The sequence below is a fragment of the Chiloscyllium punctatum genome, chromosome 17, assembly GCF_047496795.1.
Source record: "Chiloscyllium punctatum isolate Juve2018m chromosome 17, sChiPun1.3, whole genome shotgun sequence".
Lineage (NCBI taxonomy): Eukaryota > Metazoa > Chordata > Chondrichthyes > Orectolobiformes > Hemiscylliidae > Chiloscyllium > Chiloscyllium punctatum.
This window is the reverse complement of record NC_092755.1, coordinates 93,514,395-93,540,300: the sequence shown is the minus strand read 5'-3', so window position 1 is coordinate 93,540,300 and position 25,906 is coordinate 93,514,395. Positions and strand designations below refer to the sequence as shown.

At 41.1% G+C, this 25,906-nt stretch overlaps 1 protein-coding gene across 3 annotated transcripts in view; it reads right to left on the bottom strand.

Moving 5' to 3' along the window:
- Positions 1 to 25,906, bottom strand: part of LOC140488136 (acyl-CoA dehydrogenase family member 10-like) — a 60,516-nt gene that overhangs the window by 27,534 nt on the left and 7,076 nt on the right. For 2 of the 3 annotated variants that reach the window (XM_072587950.1, XM_072587949.1), the window contains exons 2-11: positions 24,703 to 24,899; positions 23,300 to 23,436; positions 14,673 to 14,861; positions 11,728 to 11,886; positions 10,356 to 10,515; positions 7,520 to 7,661; positions 6,840 to 6,908; positions 4,088 to 4,269; positions 3,449 to 3,599; positions 2,919 to 3,064 (exon numbers count right to left, since the gene is read on the bottom strand). In XM_072587950.1, the coding sequence (XP_072444051.1) occupies positions 2,919 to 3,064; positions 3,449 to 3,599; positions 4,088 to 4,269; positions 6,840 to 6,908; positions 7,520 to 7,661; positions 10,356 to 10,515; positions 11,728 to 11,886; positions 14,673 to 14,861; positions 23,300 to 23,436; positions 24,703 to 24,886 (1,519 nt within the window). In that variant the 5' untranslated portion in view covers positions 24,887 to 24,899. The remainder of the gene's footprint in view (positions 1 to 2,918; positions 3,065 to 3,448; positions 3,600 to 4,087; positions 4,270 to 6,839; positions 6,909 to 7,519; positions 7,662 to 10,355; positions 10,516 to 11,727; positions 11,887 to 14,672; positions 14,862 to 23,299; positions 23,437 to 24,702; positions 24,900 to 25,906) is intronic. The other variant, XM_072587951.1, reaches the window with a different exon arrangement.

Below are 25,906 nucleotides of genomic sequence, written 5' to 3'. Positions count from 1 at the left end.
CCAAAATTGGAGGTGTAGTGGACAGCGTAGAGGGGTTACCTCAGATTACAACAGGATCTTGACCAGGTGGGCCAATGGACTGAGAAGTGGCAGATGGAGTTTAATTCAGATAAATGCAAGGTCCTGCGTTTTGGGAAAGCAAATCTTAGCAGGACTTATACACTTAATGGTAAGGTCCTAGGGAGTGTTGCTGAACAAAGAGACCTTGGAGTGCAGGTTCATAGCTTCTTGAAAGTGGAGTTGCAGGTAGATAGGATAGTGAAGAAGGCATTTGATATGCTTTCCTTTATTGGTCAGAGTATTGAGTACAGGAGTTGGGAGGTCATGTTGCGGCTGTACAGGACTTTGATTAGGCCACTGTTGGAATATTGCATGCAATTCTGGTCTCCTTCCTATCAGAAAGATGCTGTGAAACTTGAAAGGGTTCAGAAAAGATTTACAAGGATGTTGCCAGGGTTGAAGGATTTGAGCTTTAGGAAAGGTTGAATAGCTTAGTGCTGTTTTCCCTGGAGCATTGAAGGCTGAGGGTGGCCTTACAGAGGCTTATAAAAACATGAGGGGCATGGATAGGACAAATAGAGAAAGTGTTTTTCTTGGGGAGGGGGAGTCCAGAACTGGAGGGCATAGGTTTAAGGTGAGAGGGGAATGATTCAAAAGAGACCTAAGGGGGAACTTTTTCATGCAGAGGGTGTCATGTGTATGGAATGAGCTGCCAGAGGAAGTTGTGGAGGCGACTACAACTGCAACATTTAAAAGGCATGTGGATGGGTATATGAATAGGAAGGGTTTGGAGGGATATGGGCAGGTGGGACTAGATTGGGTTGGGATATCTGGTCGGCATAGACAAGTTGGACCAAAGGGTCTGTTTCCATACTGTACATTTCTATGATTCTATATTAGAAAGAAAGGCCAGGATAGATAAGGATAAACCCTTTCCATTGGTTGGAGTTTGTAGAAGTAGGGGACAAACTCTGAGAATTAGAGCCAGAGCATTTAGGAGAGATGTTAGGAAACAGTACACACAAAAGGGTGGTAGAGGTTTGGAACTCTGTTCCACAGATGTCAGTTGATGCTAGATCAGTTGGTAATTTTAAATCTGGGATAGGTACATTTTTGTTAAGCGAAGGTATTAAGGGCTGTGCGGCAAAGGGGCAAAGCCCTGATCTCATTAAATGGTGGATCAGACTTGAGGGGCTGAATGGCTACTTCTGTTCCCATGTACAGTTACACAAGCACTGACAGATGATAATTATAATATGATAATCAGAATCAGTGTCAGAACAGCTCAGATTAATCCACATGATTTATTCTTCAATTCAAAGCCAGAAATGGCTCCTATCCATAGAGGTAATTATTAGTGGCCCTAACATTCACTTCCTTCAGTTGTCATTGCAAACTAGTGAGAGCAATGAAAGGTGGCAATAAAAGGAGGAGGAGAAGAGATACTAGGATACAGAATTTTTTGAAGGAAGCATAGGTCAGTGATCACACTTAAAGAAGAAAGGAAGATATTTCAGCAGAAAAGACATGAAACCTAGGAGTTGAACACCTGCCAAGAACAGAAATCAAATTAATTTGAAACCAAATTAATTTGAATTCAAAAAATTCTAGGCATACACTGGAAGGATTTTATGTCCAACATTAAAGTAAGACAACACTCAGAACAGCCTCCAGTTTAATGCACCATTTGTTAAAGATGATCAATTAGCTTGACCATGTCACTTGGCATCCTGCAAGGGTGATCAGCCCTTTAGGACATGCAGAATTCCTACTGAATATATAAGAGGAGGGTGGCCAAGCTGAACCAGCTCGAGACTGTCAGCAAAAATCTCCAACTGATCACCAGATACTGGAACAAGTCAAATTTTGAAATATTCCTGGTGTTTGTGTATAGCGATCCCTTTAATTTCCTTAATGGCTGTGCAGGCCTTCAAGTCCTATGTGCAGCAGTGACTTCTGCAGCCGCGCAGTTTAGAGGGAACTCCGTGTGAAGGCAGCTTAGTGAGAATCACACCGGGCACTGCATTTAGCAATTAGGTCCTTAGGAGAAATAAAGTATAATTCAATTTTTAAAATCAGAAGACTGAAAAAAAGGACTGAATGTCATGCTTCAAGTTTAATTTCAGAGATTCATTACTAAAAGTATATAAAGAGGAGGTACATGGATTTTTGAAATATCAGGGAATTGAAAGCTATGATGAGTGGGCATGAAAGAGAAGGCCTCAGGCAGATCAGATCTTTTTGAATAGTGGGGCAGACTTAAGAGGCCATGGGACTTTAACCTGCTCCTTTTTTTATGTTCTAAAGCATGTAACCTAGGCTAACACTTTAGTGCTGGGTTTCCTTCTCTCTTATTTCATTTAGTTACTTTTGCATGTTACCTATTTAAAATCCTGGGAGCAAGTGAGGACTGCAGATGGTTGAGTCAAGAGTGTGGTGCTGGAAAAGCACAGGTCAGGCAGCATCTGAGGAGCAGGAGAATCGACGTTTCAGGCAGAAGCCCTTCATCAGGAATTTTAAATTCTGGCATTCACACCTCATTTAGGCATAGACAGAATCAAAACTACAGCAGATATTGAAAATTTAAAACAGAGTTCTGTTTTCATGCTGTATGACTCTATGACTTGAAACATTATTTCTGTTTCTCTTTCCATAGTTGGTTATGTATTTCCAGCATTTTTTGCTTTTTGCTCAAATTTCCAGTATCTGCAGTACCGTATTTTGCTCTTGTCCAAAAATCAATTGTTTGGTGATTTGTGTCATTGTTATTTGTGAACTTTGTTTTGTGCAAATTGGTTGCTTTGTTTTCCTATGAAACAGTAATTACACTGTGGGAAAGGTGCAATATAAATGCAAACAAGTTTATGTGAAAGAAACACCACGGCACCAGTGTACGTAAACAGCGCTACTCACATTACCTTTCAAGATGGGAAAATCTGGTGGAAGGTAGTGTGCCAAACAGCTAAGTGCTACATCAGATATGGGATCACCCAAGGTGGACAGTTCCCAGTCCAAAATCGCCAGCACCTCAGGCTTGTCAGGATGAAAAACCAGATTGTCCAATCTAAAATTTTGAGGAGATAAGGGTATGAAAGTGAGGTCAGAAGTTGGAATAAAGAATGAAAATAGAGAAAGGAAGAGAAAGTAGGAAGCAGAAGAGTGAGAGAAGAAAAGAGAAAAAAAGTGCCTTAAATTAGTTTTGTTTTATAAAACTGATGCATAATGCTCACTATAAATCAGATTGTTAAGTGCGGAGAATGGTTTATAGGAACATTGGTGACAAGTTTGTGGCGATGCACAATGGCCCACAGTTTAAATCAAATCTTTACAATCCAATAAAATTCAAATTCTCATCTTGAAAATCATTCGCAAATGCTACCTCCAAATCTACCCCTAAACATTGTTTGTTGAAACTATTATCAAGCATTTAAGTAGTTACATTATATACCTGAAGTCCCCATGAACAATAGTGGTCTTTTCATGTGTTGGGAGGTTTTCTGGAAGCCATTTTATGATCTGTTCCATCGTTGGAATATTATGAGTCTCACTTGCTCGATACTGTTTAGTCCACGTGTGAACCTGGCGCTCAATGTAGTTGCCTAAAGATAAAGTATTATTACTAGGTAAGTATAATACTAAGAAAGCTGCACAAAATGAAAAGAAATTGATCAAACTCTTGGAAGAAGCAAAGGATTAAGCAAACAATTATTTTGCTGACTTGTGCAGATTTGAACTTGCACATTTTCCTTAACTGCCATATTGTTTAAACACTAGATTTCCTACAATGGCTTTTTAAATGAATGCACTGCTCACTTTGCTACAAAGGCAAAAAGATCAGAAGCTTCCTGGGGTTTATTCCTGGTCTGTGCTGAATTAGCTGATCGCAGCTTTTGGATTTTTACAATTGCTTTGGTGCTGTTGGCTAGAAGAAAACAAAATGAACTGTTTAATGCTCATTCTAACATACACTTAATAAGAATGATAATGAGTCATGCCAACGTGGAGGCAGTAGTGACAAAATGAACTAGTCCTCTGGCAAATAGGATAAAATGAGAATAACTGATTCAAATCTGTAGATAGTCCTTACCATGTTTTCCATAATCCTCTAATCCAGCAGCATGGACATCAACCTGATGAATCCGGCAAAGAACATGGTTCATGGCACTGTAAATTTCTGTTCGCTGATGAGCCGATAGTCCTGGTAATGTAGGGTCCTTAAATATTCTCCCCTGGCAGTATTCCATCAGGTAGAAGGAAGTTCCAAGAATACTGGAAAAGAAGGAAGATTACTATGAATACCATCTGTTTGTGAAGGCAAAGCTATCACCGAATACTTGAATTTTAACATAAAACTTGGCCAGCAAGCTTGGATGCCAGAATACAGGTAGTTCTACTATAATGCTGTGGTGTTCCAGCAAAACCTCGCCTAATGGAAAATCACTGAAACTGTGAGGCCTATTTAAAAAGTAGGGTTGGGGCAGACCAGCAAAAAAAAATCACACACAATTGCTCCAAAAAGACCCAAAAGTCTAACGCAAAAGTATAACACAGCCTGAATGATGGTTGAGATCATATTTATCAAGAAAACAAAAGTAAATTTAACAGAACATTTTAAAAATGTAAGAAAGCTGCTCTATCGGCAGCTGACATCAGCTCATGTGGAGAACAGCATGAAGACTTTGGCACTGACGTGACACATGCACTGAACAACATGAAGACCAACACTGACATCGTGCATGCGTGGACAACAATGTATATGCAGAATGACAAGAACACCAGCGCATGCTCAGAATGTTAACCAATCTCTGCTGGAATTGCGCTATTGAGAAGAGGTAAACATTCTCCAAAATATCGTTCCTTAATTCTTCAGCGATGTTATAGTCAAATTGCATGGCCAAAACACGCATTATCCCAGAAATACCTGTAGTATAATATTTAAACAAGTTATTGCTTAAACAAAATGCTGTTGAATCTTTTGATCTTACGACCAAAAGGGGGCACTGTTCATAAAAATGACTTCAAGAAAGAAAGCGAATGTACTGAGCAAATTTGCAGATGACACTATATAGGTGGAAAAACGAGTTGCAAGAAGAATACAAATATTTACAGAGAGATATTGATAGGTCATGGAGGCAGAAAGTTGGAAAATGGAGTATAATATGGGAAAATGTGAAGTTGTTCATTTTTGGAAGGGAGAACAAAAGAACAAAGTATTACTTAAATACAGGAAAACTGTAGAAAGCTTCAATCAAGAGATTTGGAGCCAGTTGTGCATGAAATACAAAAAGACTAGCACACAGGTGTAGCAGGTAGTCAGGAACATTGATACTTATCTCAAGTGGTCTGGAGTATGAAAGTAGGGAAGTCTTGCTGCAGCTGTACAAGATGCTGGTGAGAGTGCATCAGGAATACCGAGAGCAGTGTTGGCCCCATGTTTTTGAAAAAAGATTGGAGGCAGTTCAGAAAAAGAGACCCTGATATAGCGAGATTGTCTTATGAGCAAAGTGTTGGGACTCTATTGATTCGAATTTCAAAGAATGCAAGGTGATCTCACTGAAACATGTAAGTTTTTTCAGTGGCTTGGCAGGGTAAACACTGAGAGGATCTTTCCCGTCATGGGAGAGTGTTGCATGAAAAGGCACTGTGTTAGAATTAAGGGGCACCAACTTAAAACTGAGAAGAGGAGGAATTTCTTCTCTCAGAGCGTCAAGAATCTTTTGAACTCTTTGCCACAGAGAGCTGTGGGGCAGAATCCTTCTGTATATTTAAGGCTGAGATAGATAGATTCTTGATCAGTGAAAGAATGAAGGGTTAAGAGGAAAGGGCAGTAAACTGGATGTGAGAAATGTCAGATCAGCCACTATCCTATTGAATGGTGGAGCAAGCTTGATGGGCTGAATGGCCAACTCCTGTTCCTAATTTTTATGGTCTTATAGTCTAAGTATATGAATTAGGAGCACAAGCAAAAAAAAAACTACCTTTCTACTAGATTTTTGAGATCAGGAATCAGGTATCAAAGATCAGCCAGTTAGGCTCCACCTCAGTAAAAACATGCAAGGATTTAAATGGGCCTCACAGTTCTTAGCACTCGGGGGGAGCTCCATGGCAGCTATTGCTGCTTTGGAGATTGTGACCCTAGAGATGGTTTGCGAACCCATTGGTGGTCATGACCCATTCTTTGGGAGATCCTGTTATAATGATCCCAGTTCTATCCTTCACTGTCTGGACATCTGCCCCATTGCAGATAATGGAGTGTATCAAAACAAATGACATCACCTGCATAGACAATGCTGACGGCAAAGAAAAGTACTCCCTTTAAATCTTATTTTATATTTATTCTCTCCTTCTAAGGGGGATATTTATTTTCTTCTGATGTCCATCTCAGATACTAAACAAGGTGAGCAACTCCCTTTACTGTCACTCAAGAATGTGCTTCAGCAGCACCAAAAGAGTGAATGCTCCCACTAACCACATCAGCTATCTTTTCAGCAGCTCATTGAGCATGATGATTCAGTACTAAATGACATATTAGGTATGCACATCTATTTTAACTGTGTCACATTTAGTCTGATTTATTACTTCCCTGATAAAGGTGTAATATAATTGCAAGTTATGTTATTTCGAAGCTTTAACTCCCACACAATGTAGAAAAGTAGAGTCTTCGACTGTACCAGATTCCAGAGGTAAATGACAACATTTTGAAGTTTAAATCACCCAGCTTCCATGGTCATCAGTTTCTTCACAGTTCCTTTCTTTTCCTTTCCAATTGTTGATTTTCATTATACTATTCACTCACACAAATAGCTTATACATTGCAGCTATGGAGTATCATTTTTTACCTGGGGTCCTCACAGATGGCAAGTACTTTGGGAACAGGAACTCCCATGGATCTAAGAGCTTTCATCACTCTGAATGGACCAACAAATAAAAATGTAACTTAGTCTCCCAAAACATAGTAGGCAACAATTTTACTGAAAAAAAATTCAAGTATAACAGAGCATAATTAACTGCACACTCTCTACAACTTCCCCAGTTTTGTTTTTCTAATTTACTCTTCTCATCCCATAAAGATACCATTTTTCACAGGCATATATTACAATATTACAAATTGAAATTAGATATCAGTGTTGGCTAGATATTTGACTGTGTGGAGCTTCACAAATATGACAAACCACGAGTTCATCCAATGGTCACATTTTTACAGAGCAGGGAATCAAGATTGGGGAATCATGTCTAAATTTCCCTTCCTGGGTTCCAGGCACACTGAAGCTTATATTGACAACACGGTTGAAAGTAACTGAACTGACATAGTTGGGAATTAAACTTGAGATCTTCCTGATCAGTACCAGGCATTAAGGAGCTATGAGCTGAAAACATTATTTTGATTAAGTGGTTAGCCCAGTGCCCTGGAAATTGTGGCACTTGACAGCAGCTTAAGAACCGAACAATCTAAGCAACCGATTGAGTGAAGAGGAGTTTGTAAGACGCAGAGACTTCCTCCATTTTATGCACAAACTACCTGTATTCTCTTTCCACTGCATGCGCTGATTGCAAAAGTTTTCCAGGTGGTTTCTTTCTTAGCACCAGCTGTCGATCGCCACTCCGAATGTGATAGGTTGGGTTGGATTGGCCATGACTAAACTGCCGGAGAGTCAACGGCTCTGAAACCAGATGTAGCATATTACCCAAACTTCATCAATACAATGGTGTTACAACCCAATTGGGTAAATTAAGCCTCATTATTCTTGAAAATATACCGGGAATGCTAAAGTTTCTTTTAAAATATGACAGTTTCCAAAGATGCCTTACTGTCAGACTAAGGTTGACAGAAACCACAAACCGCATTTCTCAACTGAACAAGAATTATTACTTACTACAAGTAATTTGACTTTAGCTGCAGATGAACGGGTATGAACCACTGGCATATATCACTACTAACTAAAACTCCAACCTAATTATAAATTTTCTCTCTCATTTACACACACACGTAGAAAGAAATAGGGAAATTGATAGTAGAGAAGTCAGTTCAATGGTGTTTGTTTCCCAGTTCTGATGTTGAGGTAATCTTCCTTCAATTGGCTAGACACCTTGTTCAGATATCTTGCCTGGAGGCTTTTGCTGGTTTGTAAGATACATTTAGCAAATGACTATGATTTATCCAAAAGTCACAGCTTACAGCAACTACTGCAAGAAAAGTAACTGCTTTACTTCAGGAATAAACTGAGTTTTTGACTGCAGGAAATAGGCAGCTTCTCGGTTGGGTGAAGATCTGCATAAATATTTTCTCTCCTCTCTGTGTCTCTAAAACTAGTTTCCAGCTCCAAGCTGCTCAGCTACCCAAGAGTAAATCACACAGTTGTTTGATTTGGAGGTGCCAGTGTTGTATTGGGCTGTCCACAAACACCTGATGAAGGAGCAGCACTCCGAAAGCTACTGCTTCCAATTAAACCTATTGGACTATAAACTAGCGTCGTCGTGTGAATTTTAACTTTACACAGTTGCTTGTAAGCAAAAGATTTCTGTCACTGATAACTGCCATTAGTTTAAAGATCAATCAGCTTCTTGATGTCAACAAGAGCTGCATCAGTACATACCCTTGGCTCCAGATTGTCTACATTTCCACACTTCAATGCTTGTTCAAACAGTTGTTTCCAATGCCTATGATGAGTATCAGTTACTTGCTTTCAAAACTTTCACAAAATGATTTTTAAAAACAGTTCTTTTTCATTTCAGTCCACAGTTTTTAAAAACACAAATATAAAAAGACAATGTCCTTATCAGTGGCATGATAGACTGTTAACTATCTTACTTTCTAAATTATGGTAAAAGATGCTAATTCTCTCTGGCCAAAGCCTTACAAGTGTAAATTTGGTTATCCTGAAAAAAGCAAGTAAGACAGCTACAATCTTGTGCACACCTCCTGTGTGAAAACCAACAATACATCTTCTCAAGCAGGTAATGCTATGATCTCTAGGAGATTATATTAAATAGATTAGACACATTGAATCTCAGATATGAGAAGAACCACAACACTTTTCAATAATTCATGTCAATTAAAATTTAAATACAGGGACCCACGTTCATTTCTTTAAAATTGCCCAAGTATATCCATACAACTTTCCTCATATGGAAACACACAATGCTTCAGAATAGAGCATCCAACCAATCAGTCATTGCTAAAATTTGGTCAAAACTGGTCAGCTAATTGCTGTTACTCTGAGGAAATCGAATTAAATTGCTGCAGGATACAATTTAGTATTGCAAAAAGCCATCCTCTGTTTCTAACGTGAAACGGAATTTTCTATTAGAGTTAAAGTAAATTGATGTTAAAGGGACTGGACAACTGTACCATACAACACATGACATGGCACAACCATGAATATATATTAAAAAAAACATAATTTCCCTACTGAGACAATGAAACTCCAGGAGATGACATTTCTAAAACTCTTCTCTCTACATTAACTATTGCACAAACTGTATGGAGCTGCAAAGTTTGTATTGGATCTCAAATTCCTCTGGTTCAATAACTGAAATTCAAGAAGGAAAACATTAATGCAAGTGACCTGTTGACCCATGTTCCAACTTGCTCTTGTACTGGTAATTCAGTACACTGTGTATCAGTTCATATAAATTCATAGTGTGATACTAGTTTAATTCTGATCAGGTATCAAAGTCTCTGAAGTGGGATCACTCAGAAATCAATCTAATAATATCTCACTGTAATGAAGTTACATCACAATTTTTTCAAAATTCATTCAAGGGTTGAGGGTGTCACTGGCTAGGCACCACTTATTGCCCATCCCTAATTGCCCAGAGGGCAGTTGAGAGTCAACCATATTGGTGTGTCAAGAGTGTGGTGCTGGAAAAGCACATCAGGTCAGGCAGCATCTGAGGAGCAGGAAAACCGACATTTCGGCAAAAGCCCTTCATCAGGAATTTCCTGCTCCTCAGATGCTGCCTGACCTGCTGTGCTTTTCCAGCACGACATTCTTGACTCTAACCTTCAGCATCTGCAATACTCACTTTTACACATTGGTGTGTGTCTAGAATCACATTTGGCCAGACCATGTGAGGATGGCAGGTTTCCTTCCCTGAAGGACAGCAGTGTATCAGATGTGTTTTTCTGACAATTGGCAATGGATTTACAGTAGTCATTAGGTTATTAATTCCAGATATTTATTGAATGCAAATTCCACCATCTGCCGTGGCAGAGTTCAAACCAGGGTCCCCAGAACGTTATCTGGGTCTCAGGATTAACAGTCCAGCAATAATATCACCATGCCATTGACTCCCCTTGTACTTTTAGTGTAGAATGTGGGTCACAGCATGGTGTGGGACAGACAAGCACCTACCTGCTGAACTTAGCCCCAAAGTGGTTTGGAGGTACTCCTTCAGACGGTCTGTAGGAATGTCCATGTGCTTATGAACAGTTTGCGTACCATGTACATAACCATGCAACGGGAACCTCAGCAATGACTCCAACTTCTGAATGGCTGTAGTTATGTCTCCGACCTAGAAATTAAAATGAGACACCTTTGCCACATTGCTTTCAGCTAGTTCCTTTTTTCCATGTAGCATTACAAACTAAACCTTCACACAATTGAAATGACAGTTTCTTCACTGTCTTCAAAGGAAAAGAACCATCAAGTGCACCATTCATAAGAAAAAAGTCTCTAGCTAGAGAAGTTCTTGTCTTCTGCCCCTTAATTCTAAAATGCTAAAATCTAGACATGACTTTTGTTCCTATTTGTTTTAATTAACGGAATAAGGCCAGCATTTGTTGCCTATCTCTAATTCCTCAGAGCAGTTAAGAGTCAACCACATTGTTGAGAGTTTGCAGTCACATGTAGATCAGACCAAGTATGGATGGCAGTTTCCTTTCCTAAAGGATATTAGATTAGATTAGTTATCCCACAGTATGGAAACAGGCCTTTCGGCCCAACAAGTCCACACCAATCCTCTGAAGCTGTAACCCACGTAGACCCATTCCCCTACCCTACATTTACCCCTGACTAATGCACCTAACACTATGGGCAATTTAGCATGGCCAATTCACCTGACCAGCACATCTTTGGACTGTAGTAGGAAACTAGAGCACCTGGAGGAAACCCACGCAGACACGGGGAGAATGTGCAAACTTCACACAGACAGCTGCCCAAGGCTGGAATCAAACCCTGGTCCCTGGCACTGTGAGGCAGCAGAGCTAACCACTGAGCCACCATGCTGCCCACTTTAGTTTTTCCGACAATTAACAATGGTTTCTCTCAATTCCAGATTTTTATTGAATCCATCCACCATGGCAGGATTTGAATCGGAGTCCCCAGAACATTAGCTGAGTCCCTGGATTAACAGTGCGGTGATAATATAACTAGGCCACTACCTCCCTTGCCAAGCGGTAACTTAGAAAGTATGCAAGTATGCATATCAGACCAGAACTGTTGAGATTCACATCTGGTTCACACCAGGTTCACATGTAAAGAATGATCAGATGGTCAAGGTATCAGACATCTGAGAGAGATTATGTAACCACACCTCAGGAGATGAAAACATTTTGATCCTGAAGGACAAGATGTAGAACATTAATTATTTATGATAATCATAAATTAATTATTTCTCGACTACTGGTGAGGTCTTTACATCGTACCTGTTTCTTTGATCCTGATGTATTATGTGCTATAGCCCTCCAAATTATTTTTCTGTGCCTGACAACTGTAACAGCTTTACCTTAATTGTAATCATTCCGAGCTGAGCTGCTGGCTTCAGATTTTGTCCAAAGTCATCAAGATAAATTGATTCTGTAGGCTGGACTTTCAGACGTTCTAAACAGCGTTTGTAGATCTCAGGATTTGGCTTGCGAATTCCCTCACGGCATGACTCAATAACCTGCAAACATTGAAGTAAACCTAAGCAATCAGTGATGGTAAAGTCCTTCAATTTAATCTTCACTGATATGATTTCTACATCTAGCCTTAAAAATTTATTTACTTGCTGCTGTTGTACTCTCAGAATTGTTACACCACAAAATGAGGCCATTTGGTCCATTATGTCTTTGCACCAGCTCTCTAACTGAAGAAATCATTAAATCAAACATTCTTCCTTTTCCTCATGTTACATTTGCTTCTTTTGGCAATTACTTTAAATCTGTGCCAGCTTGTTTTGACCTTTTTATGAGCGATAAAAACAAGGGCTGCAGATGCTGGAAACCAGACTCTAGGTTAGAGTGGTGCTGGAAAAGCACAGCAGGTCAGGCAGCATCTGAGTTTTTATGAGTGGGCACAGTTTCTATCGTTTTTATGAGTGGGCACAGTTTCTATCGTTTTTATGAGTGGGCACAGTTTCTATCAACTTTGTTGATACCCCTAACCATTTTGAAAATCTCTTAGCCTTCTCTTCTCCAAGGAAATCAGTGTCAACTGCTCCAACTTACTTTCATAACAGAAGTTCCTCATCCCTGGAACACCCTTGCTAATGTCTTCACATCTTTCCTATAGTGCAGATCTCAGAACAATACACAACAGTCCAGCTGAGGCCAAACTTGTATAAGTTCAAAATAACTTCTAAGCAAGGAAGAACTGCAGTTGCTGGAAATCAGAAACAAAAACCTCTAGAAAAACTCAGCAGGTTTGGCAACATCTATGGAGGGAAAGCAGAGTTAATGTTTTGGGTCCAGTGACCGTTCTTCAGAACAGTGTGTTCACGACCTTCCTTCTCTTGTACACTATGCTCTATTATTAAGGACTAGGATACTGTATACTTTATTGGCCATGTTCTCAACCTGTCCTGCCACCTTCAATGACTTTTATACATAATCACGCAAGTCCATTTGACCAGCAACACATTCAATTCACTCCCTTCATGCGCAATACTCAGTAGCAGCAGTGTGTACCATGTTCAAGATGCAAAACATAAATTCACCAAAGCTCTTTCGATAATGCATGAATGAGGACATCACCAGCTGCAAGTTCTTCACCAAATCATTCCCCAAACTGACATGTAAATACAGTAAAATCACCATCATCCCAGAGGACAATTAGACAGAAATGACTGTACACACTGAAGATGACCATGCCTCAGGTAAGAGGCAAGCTTGAGAAGGTGGGATCATCATGACAACCTCAACCTGTGCAAGAATTGAAACTATGCTGTTGGCATCACTCTGCATCACAAACCAGCTGTCCAGCCAACTGACCTCCACTTGGAAATGTATCAACATTCCTTTAGCGTCACTGGGTCAAAATCCTGGAACTCCCTTCCAAACAAAAACATTCATGTACCTATTCCAAATGGACTGCTGTGACTCAAGACAGCAGCTCACCACTAACTTCTCAAGGGCAAGGAGGGGTGGATAATAAATGCTGGCTCAACCAGCAAAGTCCACATTCCCTGAACGAATAAACAAACTGCAGGGAACAATGGGAAACATGATTAGATTTTCAAGACTTCACAAATTATAAAATCTGTTTATAACTCTCTGGGAACATTGCTTTCTTTATTTTTCTAATTTATTCCGAATTTTTGTTTGCCTTGGTACCTTTGTACCTAATACTGTAAGTAGTGACTTTGTAAACTTTTCACGTGACAATAAAGCTAATTCTAATACATTAATAGATACATTTACTGTCCATAATCAAAAATATCTTTTGTAACTTGTTGCATGTGACACATGCACTTATTTATAAAATAATTGAGTAAGATATCTTGTTTCAACTGTGCACAAACTCATAACCATATTATGATTACAAAAGAAAATCAGCCATGGGATTATTACTGTCCATGTTTAGTCATTTAAAACAGAAGTAGCAACACCTCTGCTAGTCTCATACATCTTAGAAATTTAAGGCCTAATTATTCCCATCTGATTCTTGACAGCTGACACTGTGCATTGGCAAATAAACCCAAATTCCAAGGCCTGCATCTTTCTTCACCCTTTGCTGGTTTAAAGTCTTTATACAAACATTTTCAAAAGCCTCATGATTTTAATTAATTCTAACCTTGCAATCTATTTTAGGGAGCAGGTTTGCATTTCTAATTCTAGAAAAACTGTGCAGTTTCTCTCTAGCTCATCTGATGATTAGGTCTTTGTGCTCAGAATACTTTCTTATACACTACCTTATACTTCTAGTTCTCCCCACTCCTACAGACTCCATAGTACCTATCTCTTTGAACAGGTCTTCAATCATCTCAACATTGTAATATCTGTTTCCCCAGTATCCATTACACTTTGTGGCAAGGTATGAAGGTACAAGTTGCTGCTACTCATCAAAATCGTTGTCAAGCTTTGAAAAATACATTTGGACAAACACATACTTAACCAGCATTTCCCATCTATGGGAGGTGCAGTATTTGAGAAGTGCAAGTTAGAATGTCCATCATGACCATCTCCTACACAACAGTATGATGTTCACTGAGACAGTTTACTGTGAAATTCGTATGCATTTTGTATTTTCATCCCTTGTAGATGAAACTGAAAGTACAGTATAATCATTTCCTAGTTACCGCTCATACCCTTGTACCCATTCACGAAGGGTCTAAATAACAGAACTACAAGTAGTCTTTCCCTATCTGTACTTCTGCACCAACAAGCACATCTAATCATTGTTTTACCTTTCACACCACACAAGAGATACACAAAAGAAAATAAAGTGAAGTGCTTGATCAGTTATACTCACCACATCAAAATCAACTTTCTCCACAGGCAAGAAACTTTGGTGTTTGAACCAGAAGTTATTGGTCAGTACAGCAGTTTTCAATCCCTCCGCTCTGATACATTGGATTGCTTCTCTCATTGCGGGAATCTGATAATCCATCTGTCTAGTCATTGCTTCTAAATAGGGTTTGATTATGTTAGAAGTCTGTTTCTATAAAGAAAAGGAAAACTGTTAAGAGTTAGTGATACAGGGAAGCAACCTCAGAGAAAGAGAACAAATGAGAGGTGATGAAAGTAAGAAATAAACAAGAGTAAAAAACAGCACGAGAGAAAGTAAAACAGGGAGAGAACAAAGTACACAGGTAACAGTCTCAGTGAGGCTGTCTAGAAAATCAGAAATTATAGGTAAAAGGTGAGAGACATCTAGTATTTTTTGGGTATGGACTGAAAGGGAAAGAGTTTGCAAGACCAGAAAAATCAAAGGTTGGATAAAAAGAAAGACAAGGAAGAGAAGGATAGAGAAGCAAAAGAGGAGCAAAACAGGGCTGAGGCTTTGAAGTGCAGTGTATTGACGGTAAACACAGAGACAGAAAATAATAGGACGAATAGGCCATTCAGACCTTTCAGCCCAATCCGCCATTCAATAAGATCATGGCTGATCATTCAGTACCATGTTCCCACTTTCTCCCATACTCTTTGATTCCTTTAGCCTTGCGAGCTAAGAACTATATCTGACTGCGTATTGTGTTGGGGGTGGGGGGAGATGTTGGGGCGGGGGAGGTGATGGGGCGGGGAAAGTCTTTGGAGATGGCGGGAGGTGTTGGGGGCGGGGGGAGGTGTTGGGGTTGGGGGTGGGGTTGGTGGCAGAAGGAGGTGTGGAGCAGTGTTGGGGACGGGGGATGTGTTGCACGGGGTTGGGGGCAGGGAGAGGTGTCACATGGGGTTATGGTGGGGGAGGTGTTGCACAGGGTTGGGGACAGGGGGAGGAGTCACGCGGGGTTGGGGGCTGGGGGAGGTGTTGCACGGGGTTGGGGCAGGGGAGGTGTTGCATGGAGTTGGGGACGGGGGAGGTGCACGGGGTTGGGGGTGGGGGAGATGTTGCACGGTGTTGGGGGCAGGGGGAGGTGTTGCATGGTGTTGGGGGCAGGGGGAGGTGTTGCACGGTGTTTTAGGGTTGGGGGAGGTGTTGCACGGGGTTGGAGGTGGGGGGAGGTGTTGCACGGGACTGGGGTGGGGAAGGTGTTGCACGGGGTTGAGGGGCGGGAGGTGGTGTTGCACGGTGCTGGGGTGGGGGGAGGTGTTGCACGGGGTTGGGGGTGGGGCAAGTGTTTGGGGCAGGGGAGGTATTGCATGGTGTTGGGGGCAGGGGGAGGTGTTGCACGGAGTTTTGGGGCGGGGGGAAAGGTTTTGCATGGGGTTGGGGCTGGGGGGAGGTGTTGCACAGTGTTGGGAGTGTGGAAGGTGTTGCCCGGTGTTGGGGACGGGGGTAGGTGTTGCATGGGGTTGGGGGTGGGGGGGTGTTGCACGGTGTTGGTGGCGGGGAGGTGTTGCACGGTGTCAGTGACTGGGGGAGGTGTTGCACAGGGTTAGGGGCAGGGGAGGTGTTGCACAGGGATGGGGGCAGGGGAGGTGTTGCACAGGATTGGGGACGGGGAGATGTGTTGCACGGAGTTGGGGGTGGGGGAGGTGTCGCACGGAGTTGGGGACGGGGAGATGTGTTGCACGGAGTTGGGACGGGGAGATGTGTTGCACGGAGTTGGGGACGGGGAGACGTGTTGCACGGAGTTGGGGGAGGGGGCGGGGTGTTGGGCGGTGCCTCTCATGCGGTGTGCTACTGCAGTCTCCTGAACAAAGAGCAGATTTTAAAAACTTTGTGCCTCAGAGGAAAAAAATGTAATCAAGTAACCGAATAATCAATTATCCGAACGAAATAGTGCCTGCCCATCACGTTAGGATAATCAAGGCTCCCCTCTATAAGGTCACCCCTCAGCTTCTGACGCTCCAGGGAAAACAGTCCCAGCCTGTTCAGCCTCTCCCTATAGCTCAAATCCTCCAACCCTGGCAACATGCTTGTAAATCTTTTCTGAACCCTTTCAAGTTTCACAATATCTTCCTGATAGGAAGGAGACCAAAATTGCTCACAATATACCAAAAGTGGCCTAACCAATGACCTGTACAGCTGCAACATGATCTCCCAACCCCTGTACTCAATACTCTGACCAGTAAAGGAATACATACAAAATGCCTTCTTCACTATCCTAACTACTTGCAACTCCACTTTCAAGGAGCTATGAACCTGCACTCCAAGGTCTCTTTGTTCAGCAACAGATGTTCTGAAACTTGAAAGGGTTCAGAAAAGATTTCTAAGTATGTTGCCAAGGTTGGAGGGCTTGTGCTACAGGGAAAGGCTGAATAGGCTGGAACTATTTTCTCTGGAGCATCGGATGCTGAAGGGTGACCTTATAGAAGTTTATAAAATCATGAGGGGTATGCATAGGGTGAATAGCTGAGGTCTTTTTCCCAGGGTGTGAGAGTCCAAAACTAGAGGGCATAGGTTTAAGGTGAGAGGAGAAAGATTTAATATGGACTAAGGGGCAAAATTTTCAAGCTGAGGGTGGCGCATGTATGGAATGAGCTGCTGGAGGAAGTGGTGGAAGCTGGTACAATTACAACATTTAAAAGGCATCTGAATGGGTATATGAATAGGAAGGGTTTAAAGTGATATGGGCCAATGAGATTAGATTAATTTAGGATATCAGGTCAGCATGGACAAGTTGGACCGAAGGGCATGTTTCGTTGCTGTACAACTCTATGACTTTAAAACATGGTCTGCACCACTGAATGTGAATGGAAGCAATACAACATATAGGTAAATCCCCAAATCATTTTGCAGATGATACGAAGATAGGTGGAGTTGTGGACAGTGAGGAGGGCATTTGTCATTTGCAAAGGGACTTAGATATGATGCAGAGCTGGGCTGAGGAGTGGCAGATGGAGTTCAACCCTGCCAAATGTGAGGTTGTCCATTTTGGAAGAACAAATAAGAATGCGGAATACAGGGTTAATGGTAGGGCTCTTAGTCAGGTGGAGGAACAGAGGGATCTTGGGGTCTATGTACATAGATCTTTGAAAGTTGCCACTCAGGTGGATAGAGTTTGTAAGAAGGCCTATGGAGTATTATCGTTCATTAGCAGAGGGATTGAATTCAAGAGTCGTGAAGTGATATTGCAGCTGTACAGGACTTTGGTTAGGCCGCAGTTGGAGTACTGTGTGCAGTTCTGGTCGCCTCACTTTAGGAAAGATGTGGAAGCTTTGGAGAGGGTGCAGAGAAGATTTACCAGGATGTTGCCTGGAATGGAGAATAGGTCGTACGAGGATAGGTTGAGAGTTCTCGGCCTTTTCTCGTTGGAACGGCGAAGGATGAGGGGTGACTTGATAGAGGTTTATAAGATGATCAGAGGAATAGATAGAGTAGACAGTCAGAAACTTTTTCCCCGGGTACAACAGAGTGTTACAAGGGGACATAAATTTAAGGTGAAGGATGGAAGGTATAGGGGAGATGTCAGGGGTGGGTTCTTTACCCAGAGAGTGGTGGGGGCGTGGAATGCGCTGCCCGTGGGAGTGGTAGAGTCAGAATCATTGGCGACCTTTAAGCGGCATCTTGGATAGGTACATGGATGGGTGCTTAATCTAGGTCAGAAGTTCGGCACAACATCGTAGGCCGAAGGGCCTGTTCTGTGCTGTATTGTTCTATGTTCTATGTTCTAGTCACTAACATTTGCAGTGAAACCTACATTCGTGCTCACCAAACAGAAAAAAAGACAGTAAAAGGGCAGTGCGTGAAAAATAAGAAAGATGTAAGGGGAAACAGGGTGGCCAGGAATAAACAAAGGAAGCAAAGAACGGTTTACCAGGATAATAAATCATAATATCAAGCAATCAGAAGGCCCCACAATTCCACAGGCAAAGGTTTTTGGAATAGTCCAAGTCATTTTTCAAATGTTCTATTTCTGCACTGGATATAGGAAGATAATATCTGAACTAGATGTCTTTGTTTTCATACACACACACTCCAGATAAGCAATAAAAACATACACTAAATGCAAGATGCATTTCTTCTCACCCAATCTTTTGCCTGAAGATGCTGTCACTGAGTAGCTTTTGACAAATCGTTGACCATTAAATATGAACCTTCATCATCTGATTATTTAAACATACAGAAATGAATTCCTTGCAGAATCCTATTGTTACGTAACATCTCTAGCTACAAATTCACCAGTACTGGAAACTCTGACTAATAATTTTTCCTTGTTCTAAGCCCAGGCACAGTGAGGCCAATTATATAGATGTTAATGCTGCTCCCACTTCTTGCCAATGAAGGTTTACTGCTTGCCCTTGTACCCTCTTTAGAGTAGACCAATGTTCTTTGGAATTAAAATGATCAGAAATGGATAAAATGATGCATAAAGGATATTTATTAATTGTTCTACCTTTCTAATTATCTCTAAACATCCAAATGCAGAGCTATGTTTCTAACTCCCTTACTATTGCTGGATATTGGGCTCCCTTAAAACTTTAATTTTTTTGGTATTTATCGTGCAACATGAGCTTTTGTTTAACAGCGTTACAGCAGTTATTAATTTGCCAAAATTCTAACATGGGAAAATGAAAGGGCAGAATTACAAGAAAGACAGAGGTCGCAATACATTTTGAACTACCATCAACAGTTCATCTGGTGCCAAATGTACTCTATTTTCAGCTTGTTGTTTTCAAAAATAAGGCTTTGTTCTTAGAAGGAATGATACTAACCTTCAAATGGAAGTGGGCAAGGGGTCAATGGTCATGTGATGTCAGGAACAGTTGACCAATAGTTATTGGCTAAAAGGGTTCAGACAATTGATTTACACGGAGAAAATAACCTGCCCCTAGAAATATTCAGGCAGCAAAGATACCAAGGCAGCGACATCCGCCATGTCCATCTCATATTCCGAGGTCTCTTCAATGCTGAACGGACAGGGAAAATCCATGAATTCCTACAGCCTTTCCAACTGTTTTGAGGACCTAGGCACATCTTGCTCCCATCCATTTGTGAATTTGCAGCTTTGACATGGAACACATGCTTGTTCAGGACCATCGCACCTATCCGAACTTTAAAATGTCACTGGATCTGACCTCACCTTGATCATGCCTCTTCCCCAAAAAGGGCCATTTTCATGGTTCCTACACCAAACGTCTTCCCCTGAAGTAAACTGTCTCTCTCACTTAGCGGAGTCATGACTGGCATTGGTGTTCTTAAGGTCTTTTCACTCTTCCGCCCCATGCCCTCCCCCTCCACCCTGCTATCCATGCAGTTGCATGAACAGTGGTCTTACAATCAAATCAGAACCAGGACAGTTTGATATCTATTGAAGCTGTAGGCTGTTTCTTTAAGCCTGCTTTCAAAGTTTGGATTGCTCTTTCTGCCTGGTCATTGGACGATGTATGGTATGAAGCTGTTCTCATATGTTGAATGACATTTGACCTCAGGAAATATTCAAATTCCCTGCTGGTAAATGATGGCCTGTTATCTGTGACCAACACTTCCGTGTATTCCAAAAGATGGGCGCAGTTTTTCTATTGTTGTCCCTGTGTTTGATGAATAACTCTGAACGTCCAGCCACTTTGAGTGGGTGTCCATGAAAGGATCAGCATAACTGAGGTGTAACTGAATCCAGGGTTTACCTGGTCATTCCTATCACTGTGGGGAAGCTACTAGTGGTATTTTGATCCTTGGTACTCAGGGCACTGTCCCACCAACGCAGCTATGTCTGCATCCAATCCTGGTCAATGACCATGGTGGAGTTCAACCAGTATCCAGCAGCAACCTTTGCTTAGGACAATCACTTTTGCTCCCCATAATAATATGCTGACCTCTACTGTGATCTACTCTCTCTGGGTCAAGAAAGGTTTCAATTTTGGCTGTGATGCCCCTTTGGTTTCATTCATCACCACCAGCTGCTTCAGTTTTGCCAGGACCTGATCTGTCTGTATTCAAAGTCTGATATTGTCAGCTGTAACTAGAAGCATGTCCAGAAAATTTAAAACTATTACAGTCTTCCATTGGCAGTACCACCGGTGTTGTACCTGCCTGCAGAAGGCAACTCAATGCATTGCATTCACTACTTGGCTCCTGGACACTGATTGTATGCCCTTAGTATTAGAGCTCAATGCTGAATTCAGCCTGAAGCTATGTCCTCTTGACAGACCTAGCAGGGGCATTATCATTACATCTGTAAAGTTATTGGTGGAACTTCCTGACAACAAACATGACCACCAAACCTTTCTCCTCTCTCTGGGCATATTTACACTCTGCATTAGCCTGGATGCAAACACTATAGGGTGTTCCTCTCCATTGGGCCACCTATAAGCCAATACAACCTTGATGCCATATTGGGTTACAATACCAGATCTTGCTTGGGATCACAGTGTGCCAACATCTTTGAGGATGATAACTGTTTCTTCACTTGCCTGAAAGCTATAGCTTGTCTATGCAACCATTTCAAAGGCTGACCCTTTGTAAAAAGTTGACGCAAAGATGCAGGATGCAGGCCAGATTATGTTATGAATTTCCCGCAATAAATTGACCAATCCAAGGAAAGACCTAAGCTCCGGTACATATGTGGGAGCCAGGATACATTTGATCGCTCTCACTTTATCTTCCAATGAATGTAACCCAGTTTTGTCAACTCTGTAGACCATGTAGGTTACTTGGGGGGTTTGGAACTCACATTTTTCCCTTCTAAAGCATAAGCCCACCTTAAATAACTGGATAGGTTTGATGATTCCTTCGCTTTCCAGCCTTCTGCCTCTGCTTTTGCCCATAAGGTAAATGGCACTGGGCAGGCCTTGCAGCACTGTGGAATTGCTTCCTGATCATCATGCAAAGTAACCTTTGATAATCCCTAGATCTTCCTGAAAAACATCTGAGTATTTAATTAGGACTTCACTCAGGCAGCCATTTTCTAATCAAAAGATGTTGAATCAAGTTGAATCTTTCTCAACCAATTATGCCCCATTCATCTTGTGCCCGAGACTTTTACTACAATCACTGGTAAATGAACCAGCTGCTTCTCATACAAGACTGGAACCAAAGTTGTACCCTTAATCGGTGAAGGTCCCTGGTATAGGGTCTCAGTCTAGCCAAGGTCTTGCACAAGCTTAAAGGATGGAGTACAGTGCAAATTTTGTTAAAGACTGGTTCTACGATCACTGAAATGGTTGCACTAGTATTGACCTCCATTAAAACCAGGTGGTCATTTAACCGGACGTTTATTGTGATTGGTTCTGATCTGGATGTTGCTAAACAATTTAACTGTTCCAAACCAGATGTAGGTGGACTTTAAGTGTGCACGTTCTTAGATACCTGCGTATGAGTTATTTTACTCAATTTAGGTTTAGTGGGATTCTTTTGCTGTCTCAAGTTCACATATTGGCAGCAAGTACAATAGCTTGCCGGCCCAGATCCTGAAAGAAATTTTAACCATTTGGCCGAGGCTTGGCTTTGTTTCAGGATTTTGCAGTGGGACTGACTTAGAATCCCTCAGTTCAGGATATGTCCTGAATGAGGCTCGGCAATTACCTTCACTCAAGTGGTGTTGCCCAAGCTCAGTGTCCACTTCCATCAGAATATTCTGCAACTCATTTGCTCCACCTGCTGCCTTTTCCAATGACAAAGCCAGTTTTGGCAACTGTTGGGCTTTTGCAATGGTTACATTATTAATCCCACATACCAAACAGTCTCTCAGCACTTCATTAACGGTTAAACAAAAGTCATTTGTCTCTGTCAGTCATCTTTACCTAGTCAAAAATCCTGATTTGGATTCCCCATGCTCTCAAATTGCCAAGTAAAGCCAACAGCATCTCAGAATTAGAGGAGGCTTGGGGTTGTAATATTCCTTAACTAAATCTGCCAGGTCTTGAAAGGTTTAGTATCTGGTACGTCTGGGAATGTTAGGCTCCTAATAATTAAAGAAGCTGCTGGTCTACAAGCTGTCAGGACAATAACTTGTTGCTTTTCGTCTGCCCCAATATCAATTGCCCAGAAAAAATTATGCTTTCTTTCCACTTATTGAGCCCAGTCTTCAACAGCAAGATTGAATGAGTTAAGCTTCCCAAATAATGCCATGATGCCAGAAATGTTTATTCCCCAACTCAACGATGACTGTTGCAAGTGAATTTCTTCAGGAGCGCGCTTTACTCTCATTGCCAGTAAAATAACTGCACAGAAGCCACTATCCTGTCACCAAGTCACCCTTTATTTACAGATGGAAAATTCTTAACACTGATCCAGCTCCCTCAGAGCCAGATCACAGATTGAACAGAACATTCGTCATGAAGGGCTTTTGCTCCTTGGATGCTGTCTGACCTGCTGTGCTTTTCCAGCACCACACTCTCAACTCTAATCTCCAACATCTGCGGTCCTCACTTTCACTTAGTTGATTTTAATCTCATTGTGAAGACTCTTCCAAGAGTCTACCTTGAAGAAGTTCTCCTCCTCTCTCTAAATTCCTGATGAAGGGCTTTTGAAGGAATTTGATTGAGGGGGTTAGTAAGAGAATTGTTAGTTCAACTTGAGACATCATATTCAATGTATAATACTGAAGCTCTCACCTCTTTACTAATCACTAATACAAATTCCTCGAATGTCAGTTCTCCAAGCATGCAGCGGTCCCAGGCAACATGACTTTCTCCACTTAAAATGGTTTTCCATATCCATCCAGGCTGAAGATTATTTTTGAGTTCCCACTCTATTGAATACAAAAAGCCAAGGTTATAGAATGTAGAATAGCGGAGGTGGTGCTATAAATCCTGTATAAAAAGTTTTATAGCTGCTTCAACTAAATAACTAAAGAATTTAGCAAATTGCAGAATTTACCATTTTTCAATATTTTCCATATACAAACAAATACTTTACTTGCAGGCATTCCACTCCCCAAATCTTGCACAATGAACACAGCAAAGAACCTATTTTTGGTTCTTCCTTACTAAAACTAAAAGCCTTTAGTTGGAAAGACGTAAAAGCAGCCAAAGAATAATTAAGTCTTTCCGACTGTTTTGGTCCCTTCAAAGCAATTTGTGGTATCAGTTCATTTCTTCAAAAAAAATTGGAACAGATGAGATTAGGAATACAGATTTGCAGATGCAATCCTTTCTCCTACCTCCATCTGTGAGATGATTCAAGGATATATATAAATGTATATATAAATGCAAGTTTGGTTCAATTCTGTCTTGCTTTATTCCTATTATTATGTATTTTTTTAAAGCTTGCAATTATTCATAGGCTATTCATATCTAATGCACAAAAGATTATAATAGGAAAAAAATTTATTTGATCTACCCTAATTCATTTAAAAGGGGGCTAAAGATTACAATTCACCTTGTAATTTTTTTCTTAAATCAGTCCATGGCTATCAATCCTTTTCTGAAAAATATTCCAAATGTCTTTAATCACAGCATTGATTTAGTTCTTAAAGATCATGCCAAAATTGACTTTTGATCCTCTCGCTACACAAGTTATTTAAAACTCTATTCTAGACTAACCTTTTTCATTTCTTTACCTAAGAAACTTGAATTCTATAAAATCACGTAATCAGTCACTCTGTTCAACTAGAGAAACTCAGGTTTTCCAGACTTTCTTCATAACTCCAAAACTAACTGGTAGAGATGAGTCGCCTGAGTGTTCCCTGAAAAATGTCTTTGTTTCTCAGTGCCCAGAGTTGTATCTTTCCAAACTTCTACACATGTCCACTTCCAACAGAGATTATTGGATAATATTCAGGATAAGCAACTTTTCATTTCCTTAGCTGAACAGCACTGAGGCAAATTATACTGCCCTGTCATCCCAGATCAGATAACTAGGCATTTATTGAGTAATAGTGTGCTCTCACGAAGCCATGAGGCATCTGTAATCTTTTAGATAAAATTTGCTGCATCATTTAAAACAGAAACTTGTAGAAGTTTCCTTCTGAACAATTTATTGAAGAGAAGACAAAGAAATTTTTCACATTGCTCACCAGCTGTCAATGTGGCTAAAGAAGGAATCAGAACTCCACCCATATCAAAAATCACAGCCGTATACTGCTGAGAGTTGGTGTGTTTCCATCGAGATGAGACCCACACTGGTACATGGGCATATCTGCACAGGGACACAACATTCCATGCTTTCGCCAAGATATGGCTAATTCTAGAGACACACATGCTGGCCGAACCGCTGTGGAAAGGAACAGAGATTGTAAAAATGGTACCGCAAAACAATTCACCGCAAATATTCCTGAACAATCAGTCTAAGAATGCTGAAGTTGCTAAACTTCAAAGACTGGATTAGGTCATACTTAGGAATATCAGGGAAAGAGAGCAGAGAATTAAGGAGAAAAAGAACCAACACAAAACTGACAAGGGCAAAACACTAAAGGTGGAGTCCTTTTGTGTTCTCATTTTCTGCACTGCACATGAAGCAGCAAATATTAGAAGCTATAATCCCAATCATACTCTGACATCAGTTAACAGTGGCAGTTCATAAATTATGAAGTATGAATTACATTATAACCTATACCAGGATAACACTGACCAATGTTAGCAAAGTGAATCCCAAACCAGCACTGCTCCCCAAAAATCTAATTCCTCCATGAAGCTTCTAGCCATGGCACTACAATAATACATGGACATGATGTCACGAAGCAAGAAGAGAAAATGCTGGAAAATCTCAGCAGGTCTGGCAGCTCTTTTCTCTCCTTACAGATGCTGCCAGACCTGCTGAGATTTTCCAGCATTTTCTCTTTTTGTTTTCAGGTTCCAGCATCCGCAGTAATTTGCTTTAATGTTGTCAGGAAGCACTTCTTCACACACAGGGTAATGGAAATTTGGACCGCTCTTCTCTCAAAGACTGCTGAAATGAAATCAATTGGAAAATCTGAAACTGAGATTGGGTTCCCCATGGGAGCCTGATTAGCAAGGTTAGATCTCATGGAATACAGGGAGAATTAGCCATTTGGATACAGAACTGGCTCAAAGGTAGAAGACAGAGGATTGTTTTTCAGACTGGAGATCTGTGACCAGTGGAGTGCCACAGGGATTGGTGCTGGATCCTCTACTTTTTGTCATTTACGTAAATGATTTGGATGCGAGCATAAGAGGTACAGGTAGTAAGTTTGCAGATGACACCAAAATTGGAGGTGTAGTGGACAGCGAAGAGGGTTACCTCAGATTACAACAGGATCT